The sequence below is a fragment of the Otolemur garnettii genome, unplaced genomic scaffold (assembly GCF_000181295.1).
Source record: "Otolemur garnettii isolate 467f Iridium unplaced genomic scaffold, OtoGar3 scaffold00007, whole genome shotgun sequence".
Classification (NCBI taxonomy): domain Eukaryota; kingdom Metazoa; phylum Chordata; class Mammalia; order Primates; family Galagidae; genus Otolemur; species Otolemur garnettii.
Genome location: NW_003852402.1, coordinates 17,486,542 through 17,509,663, shown reverse-complemented (window position 1 = coordinate 17,509,663; position 23,122 = coordinate 17,486,542). Strand labels below are relative to the sequence as shown.

At 44.8% G+C, this 23,122-nt stretch overlaps 1 protein-coding gene across 1 annotated transcript in view; it reads right to left on the bottom strand.

Annotated features, from left to right (window-relative positions):
* LOC100959601 (putative tetratricopeptide repeat protein 41) overlaps positions 1–23,122 on the bottom strand; it is an 81,399-nt gene that overhangs the window by 39,261 nt on the left and 19,016 nt on the right. The window contains exons 6-10 of the mRNA XM_023509466.1: positions 20,797–21,238; positions 17,745–17,984; positions 14,363–14,561; positions 13,287–13,462; positions 2,889–3,028 (exon numbers count right to left, since the gene is read on the bottom strand). Of these exons, the coding sequence (XP_023365234.1) occupies positions 2,889–3,028; positions 13,287–13,462; positions 14,363–14,561; positions 17,745–17,984; positions 20,797–21,238 (1,197 nt within the window). The remainder of the gene's footprint in view (positions 1–2,888; positions 3,029–13,286; positions 13,463–14,362; positions 14,562–17,744; positions 17,985–20,796; positions 21,239–23,122) is intronic.

Below are 23,122 nucleotides of genomic sequence, written 5' to 3'. Positions count from 1 at the left end.
ATTACAGCTGGCAAAACCAAAGCTCAGTGAGGTTAAATCAATCACCCAAGCTCACATGGCTAATGAGTAGGAGAGCAAGGGGCCCAACCCGACCCTGCCTATCTGCAGAACACTGCTCTGTGCGCCTTCCTGACCAGGGAGCCTCTGCTGGACGCCTAAGCAGAAGGCGCTTCACAAACGCACCATCTGGATTTCCTGCTTCTTAATACACCTACTGTGAAATGCTGAGGGCAGAGGAATGAAATCACTTTTTAATAAACACGCCATCTAAATCAGGGGCTCTCAAGCTTAGTGCTGTGGCATTGGGAGCAGGACACCCCTGTGCTATGGGGGGCTGTTTGAGCACTACAGGATTTTAGCAGCACCCCTGGCCTCTACCCACGAGATGCCAGCGGCAACTCTTCCCCCAAATTGTGTGACAACCAAAAATGGCTCCGGCGTTGCCAAATGTTCTCTAAGGAGAAAAAACTGGCCCCTGGCTGAAAAGCTCCTCGCTAAATTTTAAGACTTCCTTATCTGAAGAAAACACAAGCCCAAGTACAGAATGCATATATCATAAATAACAAGCTCTTCCCCCCTCAAGAATGTCAGGTACATATTTCAAAGAAATTGTTATTGCCCAGAATAGTTATAAACGTCTCTTTTGGAAGTGCCTTCAGAGCCTGCAAAGACTCATGGTGGCTAGTCCCAAAGAATCATTGCAAAAATATTTTGAAGGTAGAATCATAAGACGGATGCCTCTGAAATTTTCTTTGGATGCCTGAACTCCTGCATGCATCCTCCCACGCCGGCCTCGTCTCTTCACAGCCACGTATTTCTCGGGTTTTGCTTCAAGACTGAGGTGCTGCGGGCTGGCAGTGACTTCCAGCTGGACAGGGAGCTCTACTGGGCCAGAAACTGGCCGGCTCATTTACTGTTATCTCCCCAATGCCCTGCACAGTGCTTGGGCCAGGCAAGGGCCTCTGTGAATGTTAGCTGAGGGAATGAATGAAGGATGGAGGGAATGACTGCTATCTGGCATTCGGTGATTACCAAATAAAGTAACTTGTGCTGTTCGGACAGGTCAATGTCAGAAATAGACAATGTGGACCTCATGGAAAAAAGAAATTGATATGGGAGAAAAATTCCACAATCGTAACAGGAAACCCCAAAATGAATGGACTCTACTCCCTGAAAGAGGAGGGTTTGAATCAACCCCTCCTATAAGAAAGAGGAGGCTTTCTTATATTTCTAACCGGGGCCTTGTTTCCTTTATAACCAACCCAAAGAGAGCAATAACAATGTAGCTACTGGCACTTAAGATCTCACTAAGAACCAAGTATTGTGTGAAGTGTTTTATGCACTTTCTTACTTGACCGTGTTAGCAGCCCCCTGAGCTAGATTCTAGAATCCTTGACCATGAGAACTCACTGAGGCACAATTAAAATTCTCACCATGATTGCACAAGCAGAACGGGGCAAAGGTGGGACTTAAATCTGGGTCAGTCTGAAAACAGCCCATCTCTGTTCACTCCTGCCTGCTACCTTGTAAGGACATAGAGGAATGTCCAAGTTCAAATTGTTCTACGGACTCATTTGACTCATTTATTAAGCACCCACAGGCTTATAATATGCTACGGAGGAACAAAAATTGGCAAATAAACATGGCCTCTGCCATACAGGGACTTGCAATGTGGAGGCTCATAAATCTCTTTAGATAGAAATTCCTCTATAAAGGCCTATGTTGATGGGGGCAGGGGCAATGTTTTCTGAAAATGTGAAGGTCTTTACTTTAAAATAAAAAGGGCTTTGTTTTGGATTTTACCACCCTAAGTCACAAATTCCACTGAAATAAGTAAAAATTAATCCTTTTTACAAAAAATAGCAGTTAAATGTTATCACAAGCATACTTATGTAATAAGTAAAGATTTCGTTGTATTCAGCAAAGCCAAAAGTTCACATTTCAAGAAAAGCAAATCAATCTAGCGACAAGATGACCAATCAATCAACCTTACCCAACATTTTTATGAAAGTTATAACCAAGTCTTTGGTCAATCTTTTATCAATTCATTTCAATCTACCACTGTATTTCCTTTTTTTTTTTTTTAATTAAATCATAGCTGTGTACATTGATGCCGTCATGGGGTACAGTGTGCTGGTTTTATGTATAATTTGAAATATTTTCATCAAACTGGTTAACATAGCCTTCATGGCATTTTCTTATTGTGTTAAGAAATTTGTTATTGTGTTAAGACATTTATATTCTACATTTAGAAAGATTCACATATACCTTTGTAAGATGCACCATAGGCGTGATCCCACCAATCACCCATCCTCTCCCTCCCCTCTCCTCCCTCTCCCCTGTCCCCATATTCTTGGGCTATAATTAGTTTCATAGTAGGGCTGAGTAATTGGATGCTGTTTCTTCCATTCTTAAGATACTTTGCTAAGAAGAATATGTTCTAGCTCCATCCATGTAAACATGAAGGAGGTAAAGTCTCCATCTTTCGTAAAGGCTGCATAATATTCCATGGTGTACATACACCACAATTTATTGAATTCATGGATCGATGGGCACTTGGGCTTCTTCCATGACTTAGCAATTATGAATAGGGCTGCAATCACCATTCTGGTGCAAATATCCTTTTTTGCTTTATGAACATTCTTTTTTGCCCCTTTTAACACGACCCTTCTCAGCATCCCTTCATCCCATGATTCCTGTTCACTTCTTGTTGTCATTAATGTGCAAGTTTGGGGCATAGTTTAAAATCGTAGCTTCCTCACTGACAAACAGAATCAACTGACTCCTCTAGAGGACTAAGTTTATAAAGAGACAAAGGTAAATATAGCTGAAAATATCGAGCACAAAAGAGAAAGAAAGGAAGGATTTAAAATGTATTCTCACTTTACCTGCATTAACATGTCCTCAACGATCAAGAATAACTCTTCTGCTTCGTTGGTCTTGCCCAGAAGCTTCAAAAAACTTGCAATAAAGAACAGTAATCGGCATTTGTCAGCGTCAGTGACCTCAAAAATTCTGCTTTCCAGCACTAGAGTGGAAGAAAGGAGATCATCCTAAAGCATGTGTGGAGAGGAACACCAAGCACCCGTTACTCCATCTTGATGGAGAAGCTCAAGACATGGCCCAGAGTTCAGTTTCTCTCCCAAGGCATCAGCACTTTGCTTTTATGAAGATTTACATTTTAAGTTATGACATGAAAAACAACTAAAAGCCTTTTACATGATCTTGGTATGTAAATTTTGAAAACCAGAGAGTCAAAAAAGAGTATTTACATCGCTCCATCCATGCGTTGCTGTAATTTGTATTTGGGGACTGTTTTCAGGCAACAAGGAAAAGGTATCTAAATTTCTTACACCATTCTGCCCTCTGTTGCAACGATCTTGAATTGCTGAATTTGACAGAAAGAGAATGTTAAAAGAACAAAATAGAGCATCATACCTGGCGCGCGCATGTGTGTGTGTGTGTGTGTGTGTGTGTGTGTGTGTAGCTAAACCTTACTCAAATTAAAACTTGAATTCTTCCTTTTTCTGAGACAGGGTATCCCTCTGCTTCTCAGGCTATAGAGCAGTGGTGTCATCATAGCTCACTCCTGGGTGCAGCAATCCTCCTGCCTTAGCCTCCTGAGTAGCTGGGACTACAGGTTCACACAACCACACCTGGCTAATTTTTTTATTTTTTGCAGAGACAGGGTTTCACTATGTTGCCCAGACTGGTCTTGAACTCCTGAGCTCAAGCCACTCTCCCACCTCAGCCTCTCAGAGTGCTAGGATTACAGGCATGAGCCACTGCCTTGGCCAGGATTTTCAAACTTAAGGACCCAATTAAACGCCTGGTGCTGGCCAGGCACAGTGGCTCAGGCCTGTAATCCCAGCACTCTGGGAGGCCCAGGCAGGTAGACTGCTTGAGCTCAGGAGTTCGAGACCAGCCTGAGCAGGAGTGAGACCTCCCTCTCTATTAAAAATGAAAAACTGAAGCAAGAGGATCTCTTGAGTCCCAGAGTTTGAGGTTGCTGTGAGCTATGATGCCACAGCACTCTACCAAGGATGGTGACAAAGTGAGACCTCTGTCTCAAAAAAAAATAAAAACTTAAAATAAAATAAAAATAAACACATGGTGCTGCAAAGTCCTCATTCTCACAAGCCCCTTTTTCATACACTCCAGTCTGTCTACATTCATTTGTTACATATCAAGTTCCTGCATCTAGTGTGTTTGACACAAATACAGTCGTTGTTCCTTTGTTTATGCTTTAGGCCACCGCAACCTCAAATACCCCCCTGCTTTCCTTCAGCTGCTTTTCTGGGGATCACATTCCTGCACAGAGTAAATGTGCAACAAGCACCTACTGTGCGCCAGGCAGCATTCTAGGCTCCGAGCTACCTACAATAGCAGCTACAGCTGTAGCCCTCAGCACTGCAGTGAGGCCAGAAGCCATGGAGCTTTGAGTCAGAGGGCAAAAAAAATAAAACAGAGCCAGGAGAGAAAGAGAGCGAGCAAGCTGCGGCCCAGCGTACACGATGATTGCTCACAGTGGCTATTCAAGCAAAGGGGCCTGCGGTAGGAAAGAGAATGGAGGGGAAGAACCAAAAGAAAAAGAGCTCAGGACTGAAAGCAGCTGCTCAGAGCAGACAAAAGGTGATTTGGACGAACAGCTGAGCGATGGGCTCCTGTTGGTTCTAGAGTCCTGTCAAGGGCTCAGGTTGGAATGGACAGTGCCACCACTGCGTTTAATACTCCACTACCTCTCATGCTCCAAAAAGCCCTCATCCATACACCCTACCTCCTACCCTTCCCCATCCTCACAGTCACTTGCTCAGCACCAACATATAGTTAGAAAAGATGAGAAGGTAATTTTTTTTCTTTTTTTTTTGAGAGTCTTGTTCTTTTGTTCAGGCTAGAGTGTAGTGGCATCATCATAGCTCTCTGCAACCTCAAGCTCCTGGACTCCAGCAATCCTCTTGTCTCAGTCTCCTAAGTGGTTGGGACGATAGGCATACGCTATCATAATTTTTTACTAATGAGTAGAGATGGGGTCTTGCTGTTGCTCAGGCTGGCCTCCAACTCCTGAGCTCAAGTGATCCTCTCACCTTGGCCTCCCAGAGTGCTAGGATTACAGGTGTGAGCCACCACATCCAGCCCCGAGAAAGCAATTTTTGTCATTACAATATGTGTACATCGTAGAAAAACTGGAAAATACAGAAAAGTATGAAGAAAAATTAAAACCACCCATAACTGCATCAAAGACAATCCCTGTTAACAAATTGCTGTATTGACTCCTGATCTTTTGTATGTAACCACACACACATATTTTATAAAATTAAAATTGGGATCATCATATACATAATGTTTCACATTTACTTTATTTACTGATTTGTTTTGAAACAGGGTCTTGCTCTGTTGCTCAGGAGGGAGTGCAGTGATGTCATCATTGCATCATTGTTCATTACAACCTTGAACTCTTTGGCTCAAGTGATCCTCCTGCCTCAGTCTCCTGAGTAGCTAGGACTATAAGCGTCCACCACCATGCCTAGCTAATTTTCTTTTTTTTTTGAGACAAAGTCTCACTTGATGCCTGAGTAGAATGCCATGGTGTCATCGCTTACAGCAACCTCAAACTCTTGGGCCCTTGCTTCAGCCTCCCAAGTAGCTGGGACAACAGGTGCCCACCACAACATCAGGCTAGCTTTTCTATTTTCAGTGGAGACTGGGTCTTGCTCTAGCTCAGAGTGGTCTTGAATTCCTGAACTCAGATGATTCACCTGCCTCAGCCTCCCTAGAATGTTAATATTATAAGCGTCAGCCACCATGCCCAGCACCCTGGCTAATTTTTTTAATTTTTTATAGAGATGAGGTCTTGCTGTATGGCCCAGGCTGGTCTTGAACTCCTGACCTCAAGCAATCCTCCTACCTTGGCCTCCCAAAGTCCTTGGATTCTTGGATTATAGATATGAGCTGCCCAGCCAAAATTTACTTTTTCACTTCCATATTCAAAAAATATTCATGCTATCAGTGCTAGATGTTGGATATATATCAAACACAATATATATGGCTCTTGCTCTCAATGGAACTTAAAAATCTATCAAAAACATAATGTGAAGATTTTCCTATATTCTTTGAGAACATACAGGCTATGACTGGAAACGCTGCATTTTGTACATTACCATTAGTCAATTTTTCACTATTACAAAATGTTATCTAACGAGGATTATTGGCAAAAATCTTTTTAAATATCCCTAATTACTTCTTAGAACAATTTTTAGAAATTGAAAACCGCAGTATTAGTATTTTAAAGACTTTGATATACACTGCCAAATTGCGCCCCAGAAAGATATACATTCTTACCTGTAGCATGGAACAGTACTTATTTCCTCACATCTTCATCACTATTATTAGTTTTAAAAATCATTCCCAATTTGGCACCTAAAAACATCATCCTACTATTGTTTTAATTTGTACTTCTTTGAGTAGTACTCAAATAGAATATTGTAACATCTATTTTTATTTTTTTTGAGACAGAGTCTCACTATATCACCCTCAGTAGAGTGCTGTGGCATCACAGCTCACAGCAACCTCAAATTCTTGGGCTCAAGTGATTCTCTTGCCTCGGCCTTCCAAGTAGCTGGGACTACAGGTGCCTGCCACAATGCTCAGTTATTTTTTTGTTGCAGTTGTCATTGTTATTTAGCTGGCCCAGGCCGGGTTTGAACCCGCCACCCTGGGTGCATGTGGCTGGCACTGTAACCATTGTGCTATAGGCGCAGAGCTATATTGTAACATTCATTAACAATTTATATCACGTTTCAGGCTGGGCATGGTGGCTCACACTTGCAATCCTAACATTCTGGGAGGCCAAGGTGATGGATCTCCGGAGCTCAGGAGTTCAAGATTAGCCTGAGTTACAGCAAGACCCCATCTCTACTAAAAATGGAAAAACTAACCCAGATTTATGGTAGGCACCAAGAAGCTGAGACAAGAGGATCACTTGAGCCCAAGAGTTTGAGGTTGCTGTGAGCTATGACGCCATGGCACTCTACCCAGGATGACACCATGAGATGCTATCTCAAACAAAAATTTTATTTTGTGTTTCATTAACTCTAAGATGCCACTAAATGCAAGATGCATACCTATTTCAGAAAAGTTAAGTTTTGGGAGAGCATGCATCTTAGAAACAATGAAATCTGTTATTTCTTCTTTAGTGAATTCATTTCTCTGACCAATCATTTTACTGGTTGGACCAACCAGACCAGCCATTGCCTGACTCTGAGCACCCGCTGTGAGCCAGGCACTGTCCTGGGTGCAGAAGATAAAAAATAAGCCCCATCAGACTCAGGCCCCTTTGGGCTATCAAAATAATGAGAGATACAGACCATCTCATAATTATACAAGGGAATATAATCATTAAAACTGTGAAAAGAAGCCGGATATTGTGGAGGGTGCCTGTACTCCCAGCTACTTGGGAGGCTGAGGCAAGAGAATCGCCTAAACCCAGGAGTTGGAAGTTGCTGTGAGCTGTGACACCATCCACGCTCTACTGAGGGTGATAAAGTGAGACTCTGTCTCTAAAAAAAAAAAAAAAAACTATGAAAAGAATCATGAAAGAAATGGTGCTATAAGACAGGGAAGATTTCTCCATGACATGACAACTGAACTGAATAAATAAAGAATAGAAGGTTTTGAGGCAAAATGGGGAGAGAGAATGTGGGACATTCTGGGCAGAAAGAACAGCATGTGTGAAGGCTCTAGGGCAGGAAAAAAACATGGCACTAAAAAACTGAAAGGAAGAAAGCAAGGGCATTCAATTCTAGATAAGCCTGGAGACACAGGAAGGGGAAAGGACCACCCAGGCCGATGAGCAGAGAAGAAGGGTCCTCCCCTCAAGGAGCGTACAGTCCAGTGACCGGAAGTGTGGGTGTTGTACACAAGGAAGGGAAAGGAGAAATAGAAAAAGGGTTTTTTCTATTTTTCTCTAAAAGAGGAAGGAAGACACTGTAGGGTAGTAGTAAAAGCTAACCAAAGAATGAAAACACATTAACATGATCAAGAATGACCAGGTATGACATTACCTTCAGGAAGCCACTCTGAGAAAACGATGCTTCAACTGTATTTGGCGAGGGGGTAAAGGACAGGAAAGTACATAGGAATTTTCCAAGGGGGGAATTTGAGAGATGGTCCCTGGGAGAGAACCTGAGTTTGGAGGGAAGTTCATGAGTTCAGTTTTAGATATGTCGGGTCTGAGATGTTTCGGAGGCAACAGTCAAATGAGAGTTAAATATGCAGTTGGATAAGAAGGCATCCTCTGTCCAAGTGACCCCATCATCTGCTTGTACCTGCCACATCTGCTCTTAATCTCTCTTCTTGTCATTGTCACTGCCCCAAAATGCACCTGCAGCCAGAAATGAATTTTCTTCACCTAGATGTGGTCCAGGGCTCCAGTCAAAAACAAGAACATCAGACTAAGTGCAGTGGCTCACATTTGTAATTCCAGCACTCTGGGAGGCCCAGGTAGGAGGATCGCTGGAGGCCAGGAATTCAAGACTAGCCTGAGCAACATAGCAAGACTCCAGTGAGGGGGGGGAACAGGAGGGAGGAAGGCAGAGAGAGGGAGGGAGAGAGAGGGGGAAATAAAGAGAAAGGGGAGGGAGAGAAGGACGAAAGGAAGAGAGAGGAAGAAAGAAATAAAGGGGGAGCAGGAGGGAGGGAAGGAGGACAGATAGAGATAGGGAGGGAGACAAAAAGGGAGAGAGGGAAAGAGAGAAGGAGAGAGAGGGAGAGAGAGAGAGAAGTGGGAGGGAGAGAGGGAGAGAGAGAGAGAATGGATCATGCCACAGAGAAACTATAAAGAAGTTGTCCCCTTGTCTCAAAGCCCTCTCTACTGGTCATCTATCATAGAAGCACCTTCCTCGGATGCGTGGCACAAGGAGAAGCAAACCTGGACACCAAGTGGACTGGAAAAGAACCACCAGAGGAGAAGCAAGTTCAAGACTCTGAAACGCACATTATTTCCCATCAACCCAAGAAATTAGGCTTGTTATTCTCCTCGAGCCACCAGGGGGAGCCAAACGTCGCGGTCCGGAGGGAGAAGTGAGCGCCGGGCGCGCCGCGGTCTGCCCGGGGCAGCAAAGTCCGAAGGGATGCCTCGGCCTCCGCTACTCCCAGTCCAACTAACGGCCCCGAGGCATCCTTGGAAAGCTCCGATTTTTAAAGGATTTTTTTCCCCAAAGCAGGCAGTAGTCAAAAGTGTAAGTAGCCTGATTATCTCTCAGAAGGGAAGGAGAGGGGAATTCTGAAAGGGGAATTCTGATCACTTCCCTCGCGTGGTTGGACGCTCCCCGGACCCCACGAATCGGGCCCTTTTTCTAGTTGGCCGCATCCCCGGGGGCCTGAAAAGCCCCTCTCCATCCAATAGCAGGATATGGCCCTGCCTTCCTCAAGCCTCTTCTTCCTGGGGGAAAGGACTTTTGTCCGACCCCCTGGCCCATCAGCCGGGCTTCCCCATGGCGCCTGGCTCACCCGATGCCCTAACCCCACACGCCTGCTCCCACCTGGGCCCCAAGTGCAGCTGGGCTTGCACCTCCTGGGCGGCTTCCTGAGGCTACATGCTATTCCCTCGCTGACTCCCATCCTTTCACTGTGGAACACTATGGATTCTCCTTTATTCTCCCCAAACATTTGTTTGTAACTTTTACTAAAAGCTCAGGGTATGGGAGTGGGGCTCTAACACAGCACTCCCCGTGAAAGAAGCAACTCGCAGTGGAATATTCGCCATTTAATTGAATGAGTTCAGTTGACATCCATCTTCGCTTTGGGACTTTCTGACTCTTAGTTCTGGTTTTCCTCCTCTCTCTCTAACCCCTCTTCTGTCCCCAGCTCACCCTTCTCCTCTGCTTGCCCCTGGGAGTTCATCCCAGGCCTGCCCCTCCTTCCCCTCTCCCTGAGGGCCATCATTCCTCTCCTGGGCCCCATCCCCCTAACAGGAATGTATCTCTGGCCCCAAACCCACTTCCTGGGGGCACTTTCCTGTTTCAGTTAATGGCAGTAGCATCTGCTGGTCATTCAACACAACTTGGGGGTCATCTTGACTCCTCCATCTCCTGCAGCCAACTGAGGATGGAGTCCTATGGGTTCTACGTGCAAACCTTCTACCTACCTCTTCTTTTAAGTCAGTGTTACCTGTCACCTGCTTGTTACCCTAGCACTTCTCCTTGGAGCCATGCTTGTCCCTTTCCGTTTCATTCTTTACATGACACCCAAAGTGACCTTTTAAAACCAACCTGTTACCATCTTGCTTAAATCCCTGATGGCTTCCTACTACTCTGAGGATAAGGGCTGAATCCTTAGCATGACCTCGGGCCTTGGGCTCCTGCCTCTGCAGCCTCAAAACAACCTTCACGGTCCACCCTGTCTTACCCATGCCAGATTCAATCAGTTCCTCTCCCTCAACCATGTTCCCTCTTTCTGGAACTTTCCCTTCTTCTCTATGTCAGATTTGAGACAAGGTGACATCTCCCTCCTCTAAGCTCCATGCTACCACTTTGAATCACTCCTCTTGGGCCAAATTGCTTTTTGGTATACATCATTTACACTTGACCATAAGCTTCATTAAGGCAGGAACAATGTCTGCCTCATGACTGCTGTATCCTTGGCCTCTAGCACCGTGTTTAAGCAGGCAGGCAGTTAATACTGTTGAATTAATTTGGACAAGGGGCCGTATTTGTCCAGATCTCTTTAATTAGAAAAGAGGGCAGAGCTGAACTGGCAGGCAACTTGCAGGATTTCTCCCAAAATTCTTTGAAAGAATAGTCCAGTCAAGGGCCTGAGCTCCAGCAGCACTGTGGGAGGACAGGCTGATTGAAGGTTGTATGTAGCTACACACCAGGGTAGGAAAAACTGGGGAGGCCCAGAGAGCCAACAAAACCACCTTCATACCCCCTATGGCTGTTATTCAGGATTCCTGCTACAATTAAATCTTATTCCAATGAATCTAATAGTTTTCTTTTCCTTTGGTGACAGGAGTTGACCTTGTGACTTCTACTTTCAGCAAAGCACCAAAGAAAAGTGAGTCCACATAGTCCCGGACAGTCTTCAGGGAGGCTCCACAAATGGTCATGGAATAATCTGCCAGCCAGGGTAGGAGACAGGTACAAAGGACAGCTACAGTGTGCAGAGTGGAGCACAGCCTTGCCTTATGAAGCCTCTTCCAGAGACAGGGAAGGAGGGCCGGTAAAGATGAGAGAATGGGCATGAGAAGCTTTATGGAGGTTAAAGCTACAGGACTGGACCATGATTAAACATGAGAGTGTCAGAAGCAATTATGGAGACCAGAATTCCCCACTGAGGAGCCCTTGGGGGCCCAGAGTAACATAAAGATAACCAGCAGGATCTTAGAAGTTTACCTAGGCAATGTCATGCTTACAGAATGACCAGAAGAGGACTATGGATCTAATCCACCCAATCCAAAGGGACACATTCTGAATTAGGCTCATTTACATCAGAAAACCCTTATATAGGGGGAGGCGCCTATGGCTCAAAGGAGTAGGGTGTTGGCCCCATATACCGGAGGTGGTAGGTTCAAACCCAGTCCCAGCCAAAAAAAGAAACAAAGAAAACCCTGAAATATTAGATAATTTCGTCTCAGTTTCAACTCCCAGCCCCCGGCCTCTCATCTACCACCATAACAACCATGTTATGATAAACAGTGTGTCATTAGCCAGAAAGACTTTTACCCCACTTCTAATCTTCCCCTGCTTAGCATTCAGATTCCTATAATACACAGAGCCCCTCCCTTCCTTTGCAAACCCTTCCCCATCCTAGGCATGAACACATTTCCAGAAGGATCCTGGCTTTATTCACCTTACTTGTACCCTTACAAGCGTTGCTTGGGTCCTTCCACAGGGAGGATCACTGGATCAGACAAATTCCAAAATTAAATATATCTTCACAGCAATAAGAATTCAAGGTAAAGGCAAGATGTTTAATGACCAAAATGGATATAGATGTCATAAAATCAAATCTGTTCCTAACTCCCTGGAAGACCTCAGGAACCTTTACCTCTCTGAGACTCAATTTCCTTAATTTCAGTCAAGATATTACTAATATTATAGCAGATTTATGAGAATTAGACCAACTGACACATATAACTTAAAGCCTGGCATACAACTGCTCAAAACCAACCAGGCATGGTGGCTCATGCCTGTAATCCTAGCGTTGTGGGAGGCTGAGGCAGGTGGATTGCCTGAGCTCAGAGGTTCGAGACCATCCTGAGCTGGAGGGAGCCAGAATAAGACCACATCTCTATCCAAAAAAGCTGGGCATTATGGTGGGCACCTGTAGTCCCAGCTACTTGGGAGGCTAAGGGCAAGAGAATCACTAAAGGAAGAAAAGGAAAAAAAATTATTAAAAAAAAAACTGCAAACTAAGATGAATGAAAGCCAGTTGAAAGCAAAATTAAAAAAAAAAGAAAGAAAGAAAGAAACCGTTCAAAATCTGTTAGGATCACTAGGCTATAAATTCCACAAAGGCAGGGATCCCATTCACCTTGTTCATTGCTGTATAAGGGAGTCCATCAGTTTGTGGCCCAAGGAGGTGCTCAGTTAATGCTTGTTGAAAAAATAAATAAAGGTTATTACATTGTTTAATAAACCAAGAAAGGTAGGATGAGAGGAAGGGCAACCAAAGGGACCTACTTATGGAGAACAAAGATAAGAAATATTAACAACAGTGCTATCCAAATCCAAGTCACTTAAAGCAGAACGTCAAAGAACAGTAGTCCTCATTTGGGTTGAAGCCACCCTCAGCAGTACTATTTCCAGTATGGAACGATGGAGAGAATTAGGGCTGCCTTCAGTAGGCAGAGGGAATATAGAAAACAAATTTGGGAGGCAATACTCTATAAAAATTTAGGTTTTCACCTATTTTATCTGAAACAGCAACTGGTCACTCAGAGTGCTATCAATTAAGCAAGAGTATTATTCGTGCTCTCATGCTTTGGGCTCCACAAGGGGTCAGAGCTGGAAATACAGATAAAAAAGGATGATGGTAGGGGTGTGCCCAAGCTGAGAAAGTCCAGAGAAAAAACAGCCACTACAAGAAGATAAAGAGAAGCCATTTCAAAATGAACAATTTGTCCCGATTGCTTGCTTTTGGAAATTGCTGGCTTCAGCTGCAGGGAAGAGAAATTAGAGAGGTCTGTTCAATTGATCAGAATTATGTGAGGAAACAGGAGAACAGTAACTTTGGGCCTCTCTATATCCCAGCAAAGTGAACCACTGCAACATTGTTACTGACCGTACCTGAGAATGTCAATCTCTTCTTCACTTTGTGGCACTGATCTCCTTTGATCTTGGCCACTGAGAGTAAGTAGGCCCCAGAAGCATCGTATCCAGCTTCCGATAAGACGTTCCAGTAGTGAATGAGCTGCAGCCTTGTCCAGAAGGGGCTTTGGATTCTTGATAAAAAGTCTATGATACTTGTGACACAATGTATTAATATATATAATTACAGTATTTCATGCCTTGAAGGAAGCTTTTCTCCTATGTAGCATATTTCATTAACCTATTACATAAACTTCTTACCTAACCAGACTTTGGTGGGGCAACAGACAAGTAAGAGCCTTTCACTCTGCAGCACTCAAAGCCAATCCTCCTCATCTGTGCAGGGTGCCACCTCCTCCAGGCAGGCTCCCCAGCCCCTCCCTCCTGTGTCCTGCACAGAGCATGGTGTCACTGCTCCACTGGGGCATCTGTGGCCAGGTACAGACATTCTCTGGCTCGACCTCCCCCTACTAGGAGGAAAGCACCTAGGCTGTAGCCTAGGTGAAAGCTACTTAGGCTGTAGCTATTGACTTCTGCATCCACAGGGCCTAGCACAGTGTGGGGGGCTGAGTGGGTCATAAGTAGAGTTTTCTGAATGAATGCATAAGAGGGAAAGAAGAAAGAGGCAGGGAGGCAAGAGAGGCAGGGGCAAGGGAGGGAGGGGAAAGGGAAGTTGTACAGGGAATAGAAGGGGAGGGAAGGACGCAGGTAGAAGGATTAGCAGAAGAACATGGCCAACCCTGTACCCTTTTTCAACTCTCATCCTTATCTTCCTCCTCAGGAAGATTCTCCTCCTTTGAACGCTGAAAGGAATTCATGAGGAATGAGGAGGGGACACAGACACCCTGCAGAGCCACACAGATCAGATGGAGAGACCCAGGGAGAGACCCACCGACTACAGAGCTCACGGTCCCCTCCAGTGAATGAGTGGGTGGTTGAATGAGTAAGTGAATGAACGCATCTTGCTCATGGGAACCACGGGCAGCTCAACAGCACCAGTGAGAGGAAATGCTAAATCTGCCTGAACACAACGCTAGAGAAATGGGGAGACTCACCTGGGGCTGGAGAGAAAGTTACACAGCCCCCTCCAGGACCTGTTCATTTTCAGGTGCCACGGCAGTTCTTCGTATACCCTCCAGAAAGTGCTTTGTTGCTGGAAATACCTGATCAAGATTTGGTGAAAATATGCCCTCTTTTGACTTGTTGGGTTCTGAAACGGATATGGATTGCATTCTCTGATGGGCGTGAGGACACCTGTGTATCGTAAAAATCAATTACAGTTTAGTGCATCGGACTTTTTAGTATATGAAAATACTATAGCGAAAATACGACTGCTCTGTGCCCGTAATTAATGGAATCCAAGTCAAGGTCGCTGGGGAAAATCTATCTTATACATCAATCTGATCACTGGCCTCAAAGGTGAGAAGTTTGTGAGAATGTTGATTTCTCATCATTGTGGGCTGTCCAGGAATAAGTTACCTGGTCACTCTGATTTTAAGTAGCTTTGTTGCCTCAGCCCCCCTCCCAAAGAAATCTATGTGTAACCTATTTTTCTATTTTCTCTCTTTTTTTTTAGTACCCTAAAATGCTCCAAAATTGCATTTTAAATATACACCATGGTTACTGCTGAAATAGGCACCTTCAAACATTTGAGGGTATACCGTTTGGAGAAGTTGATCCATTGCCTGGATCTCAGACAGGCCGAGGGGTTACTGAGAAAAGAAATGCCAAGTTCTGTGTTGGAGCCAGGATTACTGTATCTTCATTTCCAAAAAGAAGTGGTTCCAGCTGATCACACTACCCAGCCATAAGCTTCCCGCAAGACAGAAGGGTTTTATCTAATTACTTAAAACCTGGTGATACCTATCCCTGAAAACTAAAATAGAAGTATTTTAAAATTTTCTGCTTGTCACTTATTCTACCAAACCCTGCTCTTCCTAAGAACTATAACCAAAGAGAAGCCCACTGTTTGAACACCCCTCTGCATTTCCACTGAAAGGATTCCCAGGTCACCCACCCATGTGGAGAGACCCTGTGCTACCTGATCTCCCGCGGCAGATACACCCAGACAGCAAGCACAGTGGAAGGAAAAGAAACTCCCCTCCTCCACGGGGTGTGGCAAAGGTCTGTCTGTAGGTAGTAAACTGGGAAAGCGAGGTGCAGAATGGAGCAGGAAAAAGACAGAGATTACCCTGAGTCCAAGATGTGGAATGTTAAACACAATACTAAAAGTGTATACACTCTGGGAGGCCAAGGCAGGTGGATTGCTTGAGCTCATGAGTTCAAGACCAGCCTGAGCAAGAGTGAAACCCCGTCTCTAATAAAAATGAAAAACTGAGCCAAGACGATCACTCGAGCCCAAGAGTTTGAGGCTGCTGTGAGCTACGACAAAAAATAAACATAAAATCAAAGTGTATAAAACATTTTCATAGGTCAGGGGCTCGTGTCTGTAATCTTAGCACTATGGGAGGCTGAGGCAAGAGAAGGCTTAAGCCCAGGAGTTCAAGTTTTCAGTGAGCTGCCACTATACTCTAGCCAGGGTGACAGAGACTCTGCCTCAAAAAATAAATAAATAAATCATAGACAACATTACATTTAATTTTGTCTTTTTACAAAACATCTTCATGAGGATAAATCCCTATATGACCAATAAAACTACTTAAAATCAGAGAAACCAGGTGACTTATCCTCAGTTAGCCCATGACCACAAGCTGGATAAGCAGCGTGCAAACTTTCTGGACTAACACCAGCTCCTCCAACTCCCCGTGGCACGTGAGGACTGGTTTGACCCCAGTGCAGCATGGATCTCAATGACAGATTTAATGGCTGACACTTCTGTAGTGCTGTCGTGACACATAGTGGGCTAAACAACCCCCCTCCCCCATCCCAGCGCCCTAAAAGAGCAAATGTTTATTACGTCCACCACAGGAAGGCAGACTGGAACTCCAATCCGGGTGTCCTGACTGCAGGACTCACAGAGCAGCTGCCAACCGGAACGCTACCCGTGGACACTTAGTCATAAGGCCCCACCTGAGAAGGGGGCCAGGAGGTGTTTCCCACGGTGAAGGAGGGGCTGGAAATACTGGCATTTGGCCCAAAGGGTCACCACAAGTACCTATTATCTTGCCCAATGCCATACTGTATGTAAGCATTTTATTTTATTTTTATTTTTTTGAGACAGAGTTTCACTATATTGCCCTTGGTAGAATGCTGTGGCATCACAGCCCACAGCAATCTCAAACTCTTGGACTTAAGCGATTCTCTGCCTTAGTCTCCCAAGTGGCTGGAACTACAGGTGCCCGCCACAATGCCCAGCTATTTTTTTATTGCAGTTGTCATTGTAGTTTAGCAGGCCTGGGCTGGGTTCAGCCCCGGTGTATGTGGCTGGTATCCTAACCACTGAACTACAGGTGCCTAGCCAAATTATCATTGTAATACCCTTAAGGCAAGTACTGTTTTTATCCCGATTTTGCAGGTGAGAAACAGAGGTGTAGGGACATAAGCACCTTGCACAAAGTCACACTTTATAGCCAGGGTGACACAGTTCTTCAAAACCATTACTCTTAATAAGAAATCCCTTCTACAAGATGCCACAGTGATTTCTGGGAGGAGGGACGGTAGACCCCATTTGCAAATAGCAGGTAGACTGCAGAGATAAGGACAGGGCAAAGTGAGGCCAGGCCTGCTCATGACCATGATATCTTATGCAGGGGGCTTGCGCCTCCTCTCCTGTGCTCAGTGCTCCAGCTCCTGATTCTAGTGCAGCCGGCCATTAGAGGCTGAGGTTTGGGACTGACTCTCAAAGCAATGGAGGCCTGGAAAAATGGCAGGCCCAGAAACCAGCAGCCAGAAATAGCTGTGCACTCATTCAGCAAACATCTACTGAGTGAACCCGGAGTGAGTCCCAGGGAATTCAGACCTGCCAGAGGGTGTCTGATGAAACAGAACAATCTTCAGGCCCATAGTATTCAAGGTCACCAGTTGATTGCATGAGCCACCCTGAGAAAGGTGGTGGGCAGGAGCCCCAGGGAAGAAAATGAAGGAAACGAAGAGGGGCTTAACAGTGGCTGCCATTTCCTGAGACTTTCCTGTGGGCCAGGCACTGTTCTGCTTTACAGGGATTGCTTCACTGAATGCGTATCAAGGGCACAGAAGGAGCTGGGTCCCGGGTGACTCTGTGGAACCGGCAGAGCAGCCCAGAACTGTCTGCCTTCTGCCTCCATAAGTCTACTACATGAGAGAGTAAACCCTGGAGAGTTCAGCCACTAAAGTCAGATCTCAGTTGCTCACAGTCAAGTGCAAGTCCCTACACAACCATTCTCATATGTGTTCGTGGACTTACTTGCATGTGAGAAATCCCAGCTACAAGCAGTCTCTTGCATGTGACCCCTACTTTCCTGAACCAGCAGGGGGCTCCCGGATCTCAGCCTTGCTTACCAAGCAGCTTGTGCTCCACCGCACTCCGCAGCGACTGGTGCCGGAAGTACAGGCGGCCATTGGGCTTCTCCTGGACCCAGGGCTTGGTGGCATTGCGGAAGGCAGCCCAGTGCAAGGTGGTGACTTTGTACTGATTCTTGTAGCCCATCGTGTCCAAAAGCTCCAGCAGCTCATCCTCAGACAACCCACAGTGGGAGATGCACAGTAGGACCAGAGCATCGGCCACCCAACCCTCCAGCCCTACACAGACAACATGAGGGTGACAAAATAAAAGCTAATTTGAGCCAGATAGCATTCTAAATGTTTTACATCAGGGGTCCCCAAACTTTTTAAACAGAGGGCCAGTTCACTGTCCCTCAGACTGTTGGAGGGCCGGACTACGGGCCCTGGGGTGAGTCTGCTGCTAAGCAGGACAGGCAGCGGCTGCAAAAACACCCAGCAGGCCGGATAAATGTCCTAAGCAGGCTGCATGTAGTCTGCGGGGCGTAGTTTGAAGACGCCTGTTTTACATGATGGAGCAACTTAGTTCTTTCAATCACCCTATAAGTAACTGCACTTGTCGTACAAATAAGGCACGTGGAACACAGAGGAGTTAAATCACTTCCCCAGGGTCACACTGAAGTAAGTGCAGACCTGGGATTTGAACCTAGACAGCCTGGCTCTGCACTGATACTGTTAACCATTAAGTTATCATTCACATTGTCACAATGAAGCATCAAGATCTGGCTACACACAGCCAAGCTTGCCATTATTACACTGAGCACTGCTGCCCAGCAGTCTTTATTGAGATTTGCAAATACCTCATTTGCATTTACAGGTGGGAGTGGTTTTCTTCCACGTGATTGTTCACCTGCCACACCTCACAGACACCACTGGAGCCGGCTCTTCATGATTCACCTGACCCTTAGGTTTCCCACCATAGCTGGATTTCCTGCCGGCTCCGTGATCAACCACCTATAAAAAGATCCTTCAGACCATTGAGAGAAATGGCAACATGGTCTACCATTCTAAATTTATCTCCTGTCCTGGGATGGAGAGATGAGCCCAAATTAACTCCAATCTTTAAGCAAAGGCAGAGCTGTTCCGCCCCAGCTGTACAAACGTCCCCTGAGATTGACCTCAGCTTAACCAATATCTTCCTGCACCTGTGACTGGCTGAGCTCTCAGGGCCTGGGGGCGGGGGCTGGGCAGTCTCTGGGGGAAGGAGACCTGGGCTTTGCAGCACAATCCTGGACACAGACGGTAGCATAGTCATGGGCCACTCTGCCTGAGTGACTCTCCCAGGGGCACAGAGACTTGTTTCCACCTCCTTGGAGGTGGGGAAGGGCACGATACATTTGAAGTCAGTTTTCTTTACATAAATGCAAACTCTGGAGAAAGCACGGGGCAGGACATAGGTTGTAGTATAAAATCTTTCATCTGGGCATTCTGCACTCCTCTCTCCTCGCCCTCACTTTCCCACCCCTGCTCCATTCCAATTCACCGCAGAAACAAAGACAGAAAAACTCAAAATAGACACTGAAGCTCACAACAGAGATAATGGCTTGAGAGAACAAACTTGGACTCTCAAAAGCCCAGACTGTTGAATACCATAAATTCCTGACCAACTCATGGGATGAATTTGTTACCATAAACAGAAAACTCAGACAATTACAGGATGGTCTAAAGAAGACCTTTTTCCCCTCACCAGAAAGAAAGGAGATGTTGCTGAACTGAGAACAGTGTAGGAGAGAATCAGAGAAAAGAACAAGACTCAAGAAAAGCACAGAAGCTGGCTGAGGAGAGGGCCCCTCAGGAAGGGACTGCGCCAGCAGGTGGCAGCAAAGATCACGCAATCTGAAAACAAACAAGGGCATCCTAGAAGCCAAAAGTGGAGAGTCATCCATGGACTGGCAAGGCACCGCCTGTAATCCCAGCACTTTGAGAGGCCAAGGCAGGAGGACCACTTGAGGCCAGGAGTTCAAGAACTTGCAATATAGCGAGAACCCATCTTTACAAAAATATTTTTTAAAAATCAGTAAAAAATAAAAAAAAATAAATATCTACAGACCACCTGAGACCATGTCACTCTGGCAGAAGACAATAGGGACAAAAGACAACCAAGGACACCCAGTACTCAGGCCCTCAGATCTAAGTGCAGCCCAGTGGATAAAAATCCTCACTTGACTGAAAAAAAATCCCAAGTTAATTAAAAACAAACTAAACTGATGGAATTAACCTGAATTGGTTTCTGGCATCAGTAGGACTGTAAAATCAAAAGAGAGATTAAATTGAGTTATAAAAATAAGAAAAGTCCATTTCTTAGATTCCTTAAAAAAAAAAAGACCTGATATTTGTATGTATACAGTTCTTCAGTTAACACACAGTTAGTTCTTCAGGTAGAGCCGTCAAATTTAGCAAATTAAAATATAGGATACCAAAATTTTTTAATTAAAAATAATAAAATACATTAGATAAACAACTAATTAATTGTTAGTATGACTATGTCCCATGCAATATTTGGGATATACTTATAATGAGAATTGCTTCTTATTTGTAATTCAAAATAATTTTTAGTATAAGTATATCCCATACAATAACTGGGACATAGTTTTACTAAAGGATTATTTGCGGCTTATGTGAAATTCAAATTTAGTGGGTCATCCTGTGTTTTCTTTTTTCTTTTCCTTTTTCTTTTTCTTTTTTTTTTTTTTTTTTGAGACAGAATCTCAAACTGTCACCCTGGGTAGAGTGCCATGGCATCACAGCTCACAGCAACCTCAAACTCTGCCTTATCCTTCCAAGCAGCTGGGACTACAGGTGCCCACCACAACACCTGGCTATTTTTATTGTTGTTGTTACAGTTGTCGTTGTTGTTTTAGCTGGCCCAGGCAGGGTTTGAACCCGTCAGCCTTGGTGTATGTGGCCCACGCATTTACACACTGAGCTACAGGCACCGCCATCCTGTGATTTCTATGACAACTCTATCCTTAAACCTTCCTCCCTGTGGAGTCACCACACATCTTTCTCCCCCTGGACTCCCACCAAGTTGTCGACACCAGCCAAGACCTACCTTCTCCCAAAGCCACAGTTTCAGAATTTGCCTTTTTTGGTTGAAAAGTCCAACTATAGTCTTCAATCCAGCGTTTCAGGATCAACTCCCAGAGATCCTGAATAGAGGCCACCTCCAAGTACTCCCTCATGCACTGAAACTCATTCCGGTAGATCCTGCATTCTCTCCACTCACTGGCTAGGATCGTGAGTTTTAAAGGACTCAGGTCTGGTTTTTTCTTTAAAGCTTTTCTGCTCTGTTGGAAGGGGTCAATGCTGGCAATGGAAAGATGCTGTCTAAAGATGTTGAGTTTTGTTTCTTCATCTCCTGGGCTAATGAGGTCCACCATTCTCACATCTGGGCGGGCACACAGCGACTTGTAGGACAGGCTGGAAGAGACTGTGCTCATGATAAATTTGCAATGAGGAGAGAGTGAGCACGGTAGCCAGGAAAAATCCTTTGCCTGGTGGAGAGATTCAAAGACATTAGAAAACTTTAATTAGACTTCAAAATTACTGATGGTTCTCAGACTTAGAGTAGGTGGAATATAGAGAATAAGTATAAGGTAAGGGCTGGGGTTCTGGTTCCTGATAGTAACTTGGATAGTAAGCATTACAGTGGTAGGAAGATGCCAATTTGCATTTAATAGAATTGTCTTTGACTGACTCATCTGTCAGTAATTCTGTTATATAAATGTGAACTCTTAAAGAAGTCTATAGGAGCAAGTAATTTAATAAAAGCTCATACTTCTGAAAAATGACCTACAGTAATGACCCGAGGAGTGAAATAGTGACAGTGGAACCACTCAGTCGAAAACGAAGACATTGGGTTATGCTGAAAATTTGTCACTTTGTACAGCAATACTATCATGAGCAAAAGGCTTTCATTTGGGGGAAAAGTAAGTACCTAACAAGGTCTTCTCAACCCCATTCCCGATCTTTCCCACCACTCTGTGTCTAATAATAACAAGTGTCATATACTGTCTGCTTACTCTGAGCCAGGAATCTTGTTGACTGTGTTTGCAAGTACTAACTATAGTCTGCTTTATATTTTCTGCATCTTAAGATGTTTTGACATCTCTCAGGATCTCACAGCCCCAGGGAGAGAATGCCCTTCCCGAGGCCAGCTCACTCCTGGGCAAGGTGGACAGCTTGCCAGGAACATGCCTTTCTTGTGCAGACTGGCCAATCTTAGGCCATGCCTAACCCACCTTCTTCACTGCCTCACACACAAAACTACTATTTCCTCTGTCCTAAATCAACCCAGGGCCAGGTCCCAGACAGCTAGGGACAGCCCCTATGTCCCTAAAGTCCACCAGAATTATTTAAACTTGCCCACCATGTTTCACCAGCCCTGCCTTGCCTTTCCTGAAACCTCAGGAAAGGTCCTGGCCTCAGTTTCCCCTTGATCCTGTCTTCTGTGTCATGGATGCCCTGACACCCTGACACTTCCCTTGGGTCTGTATATGGCATTCCTTCCTCTCAGAAAACATAAGTAACAAATTCTTCTTTCAATGGCATTAGTCTCTCCATGTGGTTGCCCAAACACACTTCTATAAATTAAATCAGGTGTATAATTTTAACACACTTATAACCCCCCCTTATAACAACCTTCTAGAAGTGCAAAGGAGGAAAACGAGGCATACAGGAGATAAACACCTTATCTCCTTCATTCTGTAGGTTAAGTGGCAGAGCTGGGATTTGAACCAAGGGTCTGGCTCCAGACCAGGCTACTAAGCACTGCGCTGAACTGGTTCAGGGGACCACCAGGCCAGTTCCTCCTCCTGCAAAGCTCTGCCTCAGGCCTTTCTTCCAGGAAGCCACCCTTGAAGGCTGAGTTCCTTTATCTACTCATTTGAGTGAGATGATTTCATTAATGTCTGCCATTCCCCACTACAATGAAAGCTCCGTTTCCTGGCAGAGACCGTGTCTGTCTTTGCTCACAGTGCTCTGCCAATAGTAAGTGCTCAATAATTATTTGTTGACTGGAACATGGTTGTCATGTATCAAATCAAAAAGCAGGTTACTAAATAATGTGGTGTGTGACTTCATGTACAAAGATACGTGTACATACACGTGTGTACATAGATATGTGTACATAGGAAAAAAGTTATACCGACAAAGAGGTTAACAGTGTTGAAACTGTGAGCATGTTTAATTTTCAATTTCCTTCTTTCTTATTTATCATATTTTCTACAAGAAACATATATTACTTACATAATTTATTGATTATGTAAGGTATGTTTTTAAGTCTTAAGGAAATTGCTTCCAAAAGTAATGACAGGTACTAATAAATAGTAGATGCTCCATTGATCCAATACTATTTCAAACAGGAGAAAAGCTAAAGA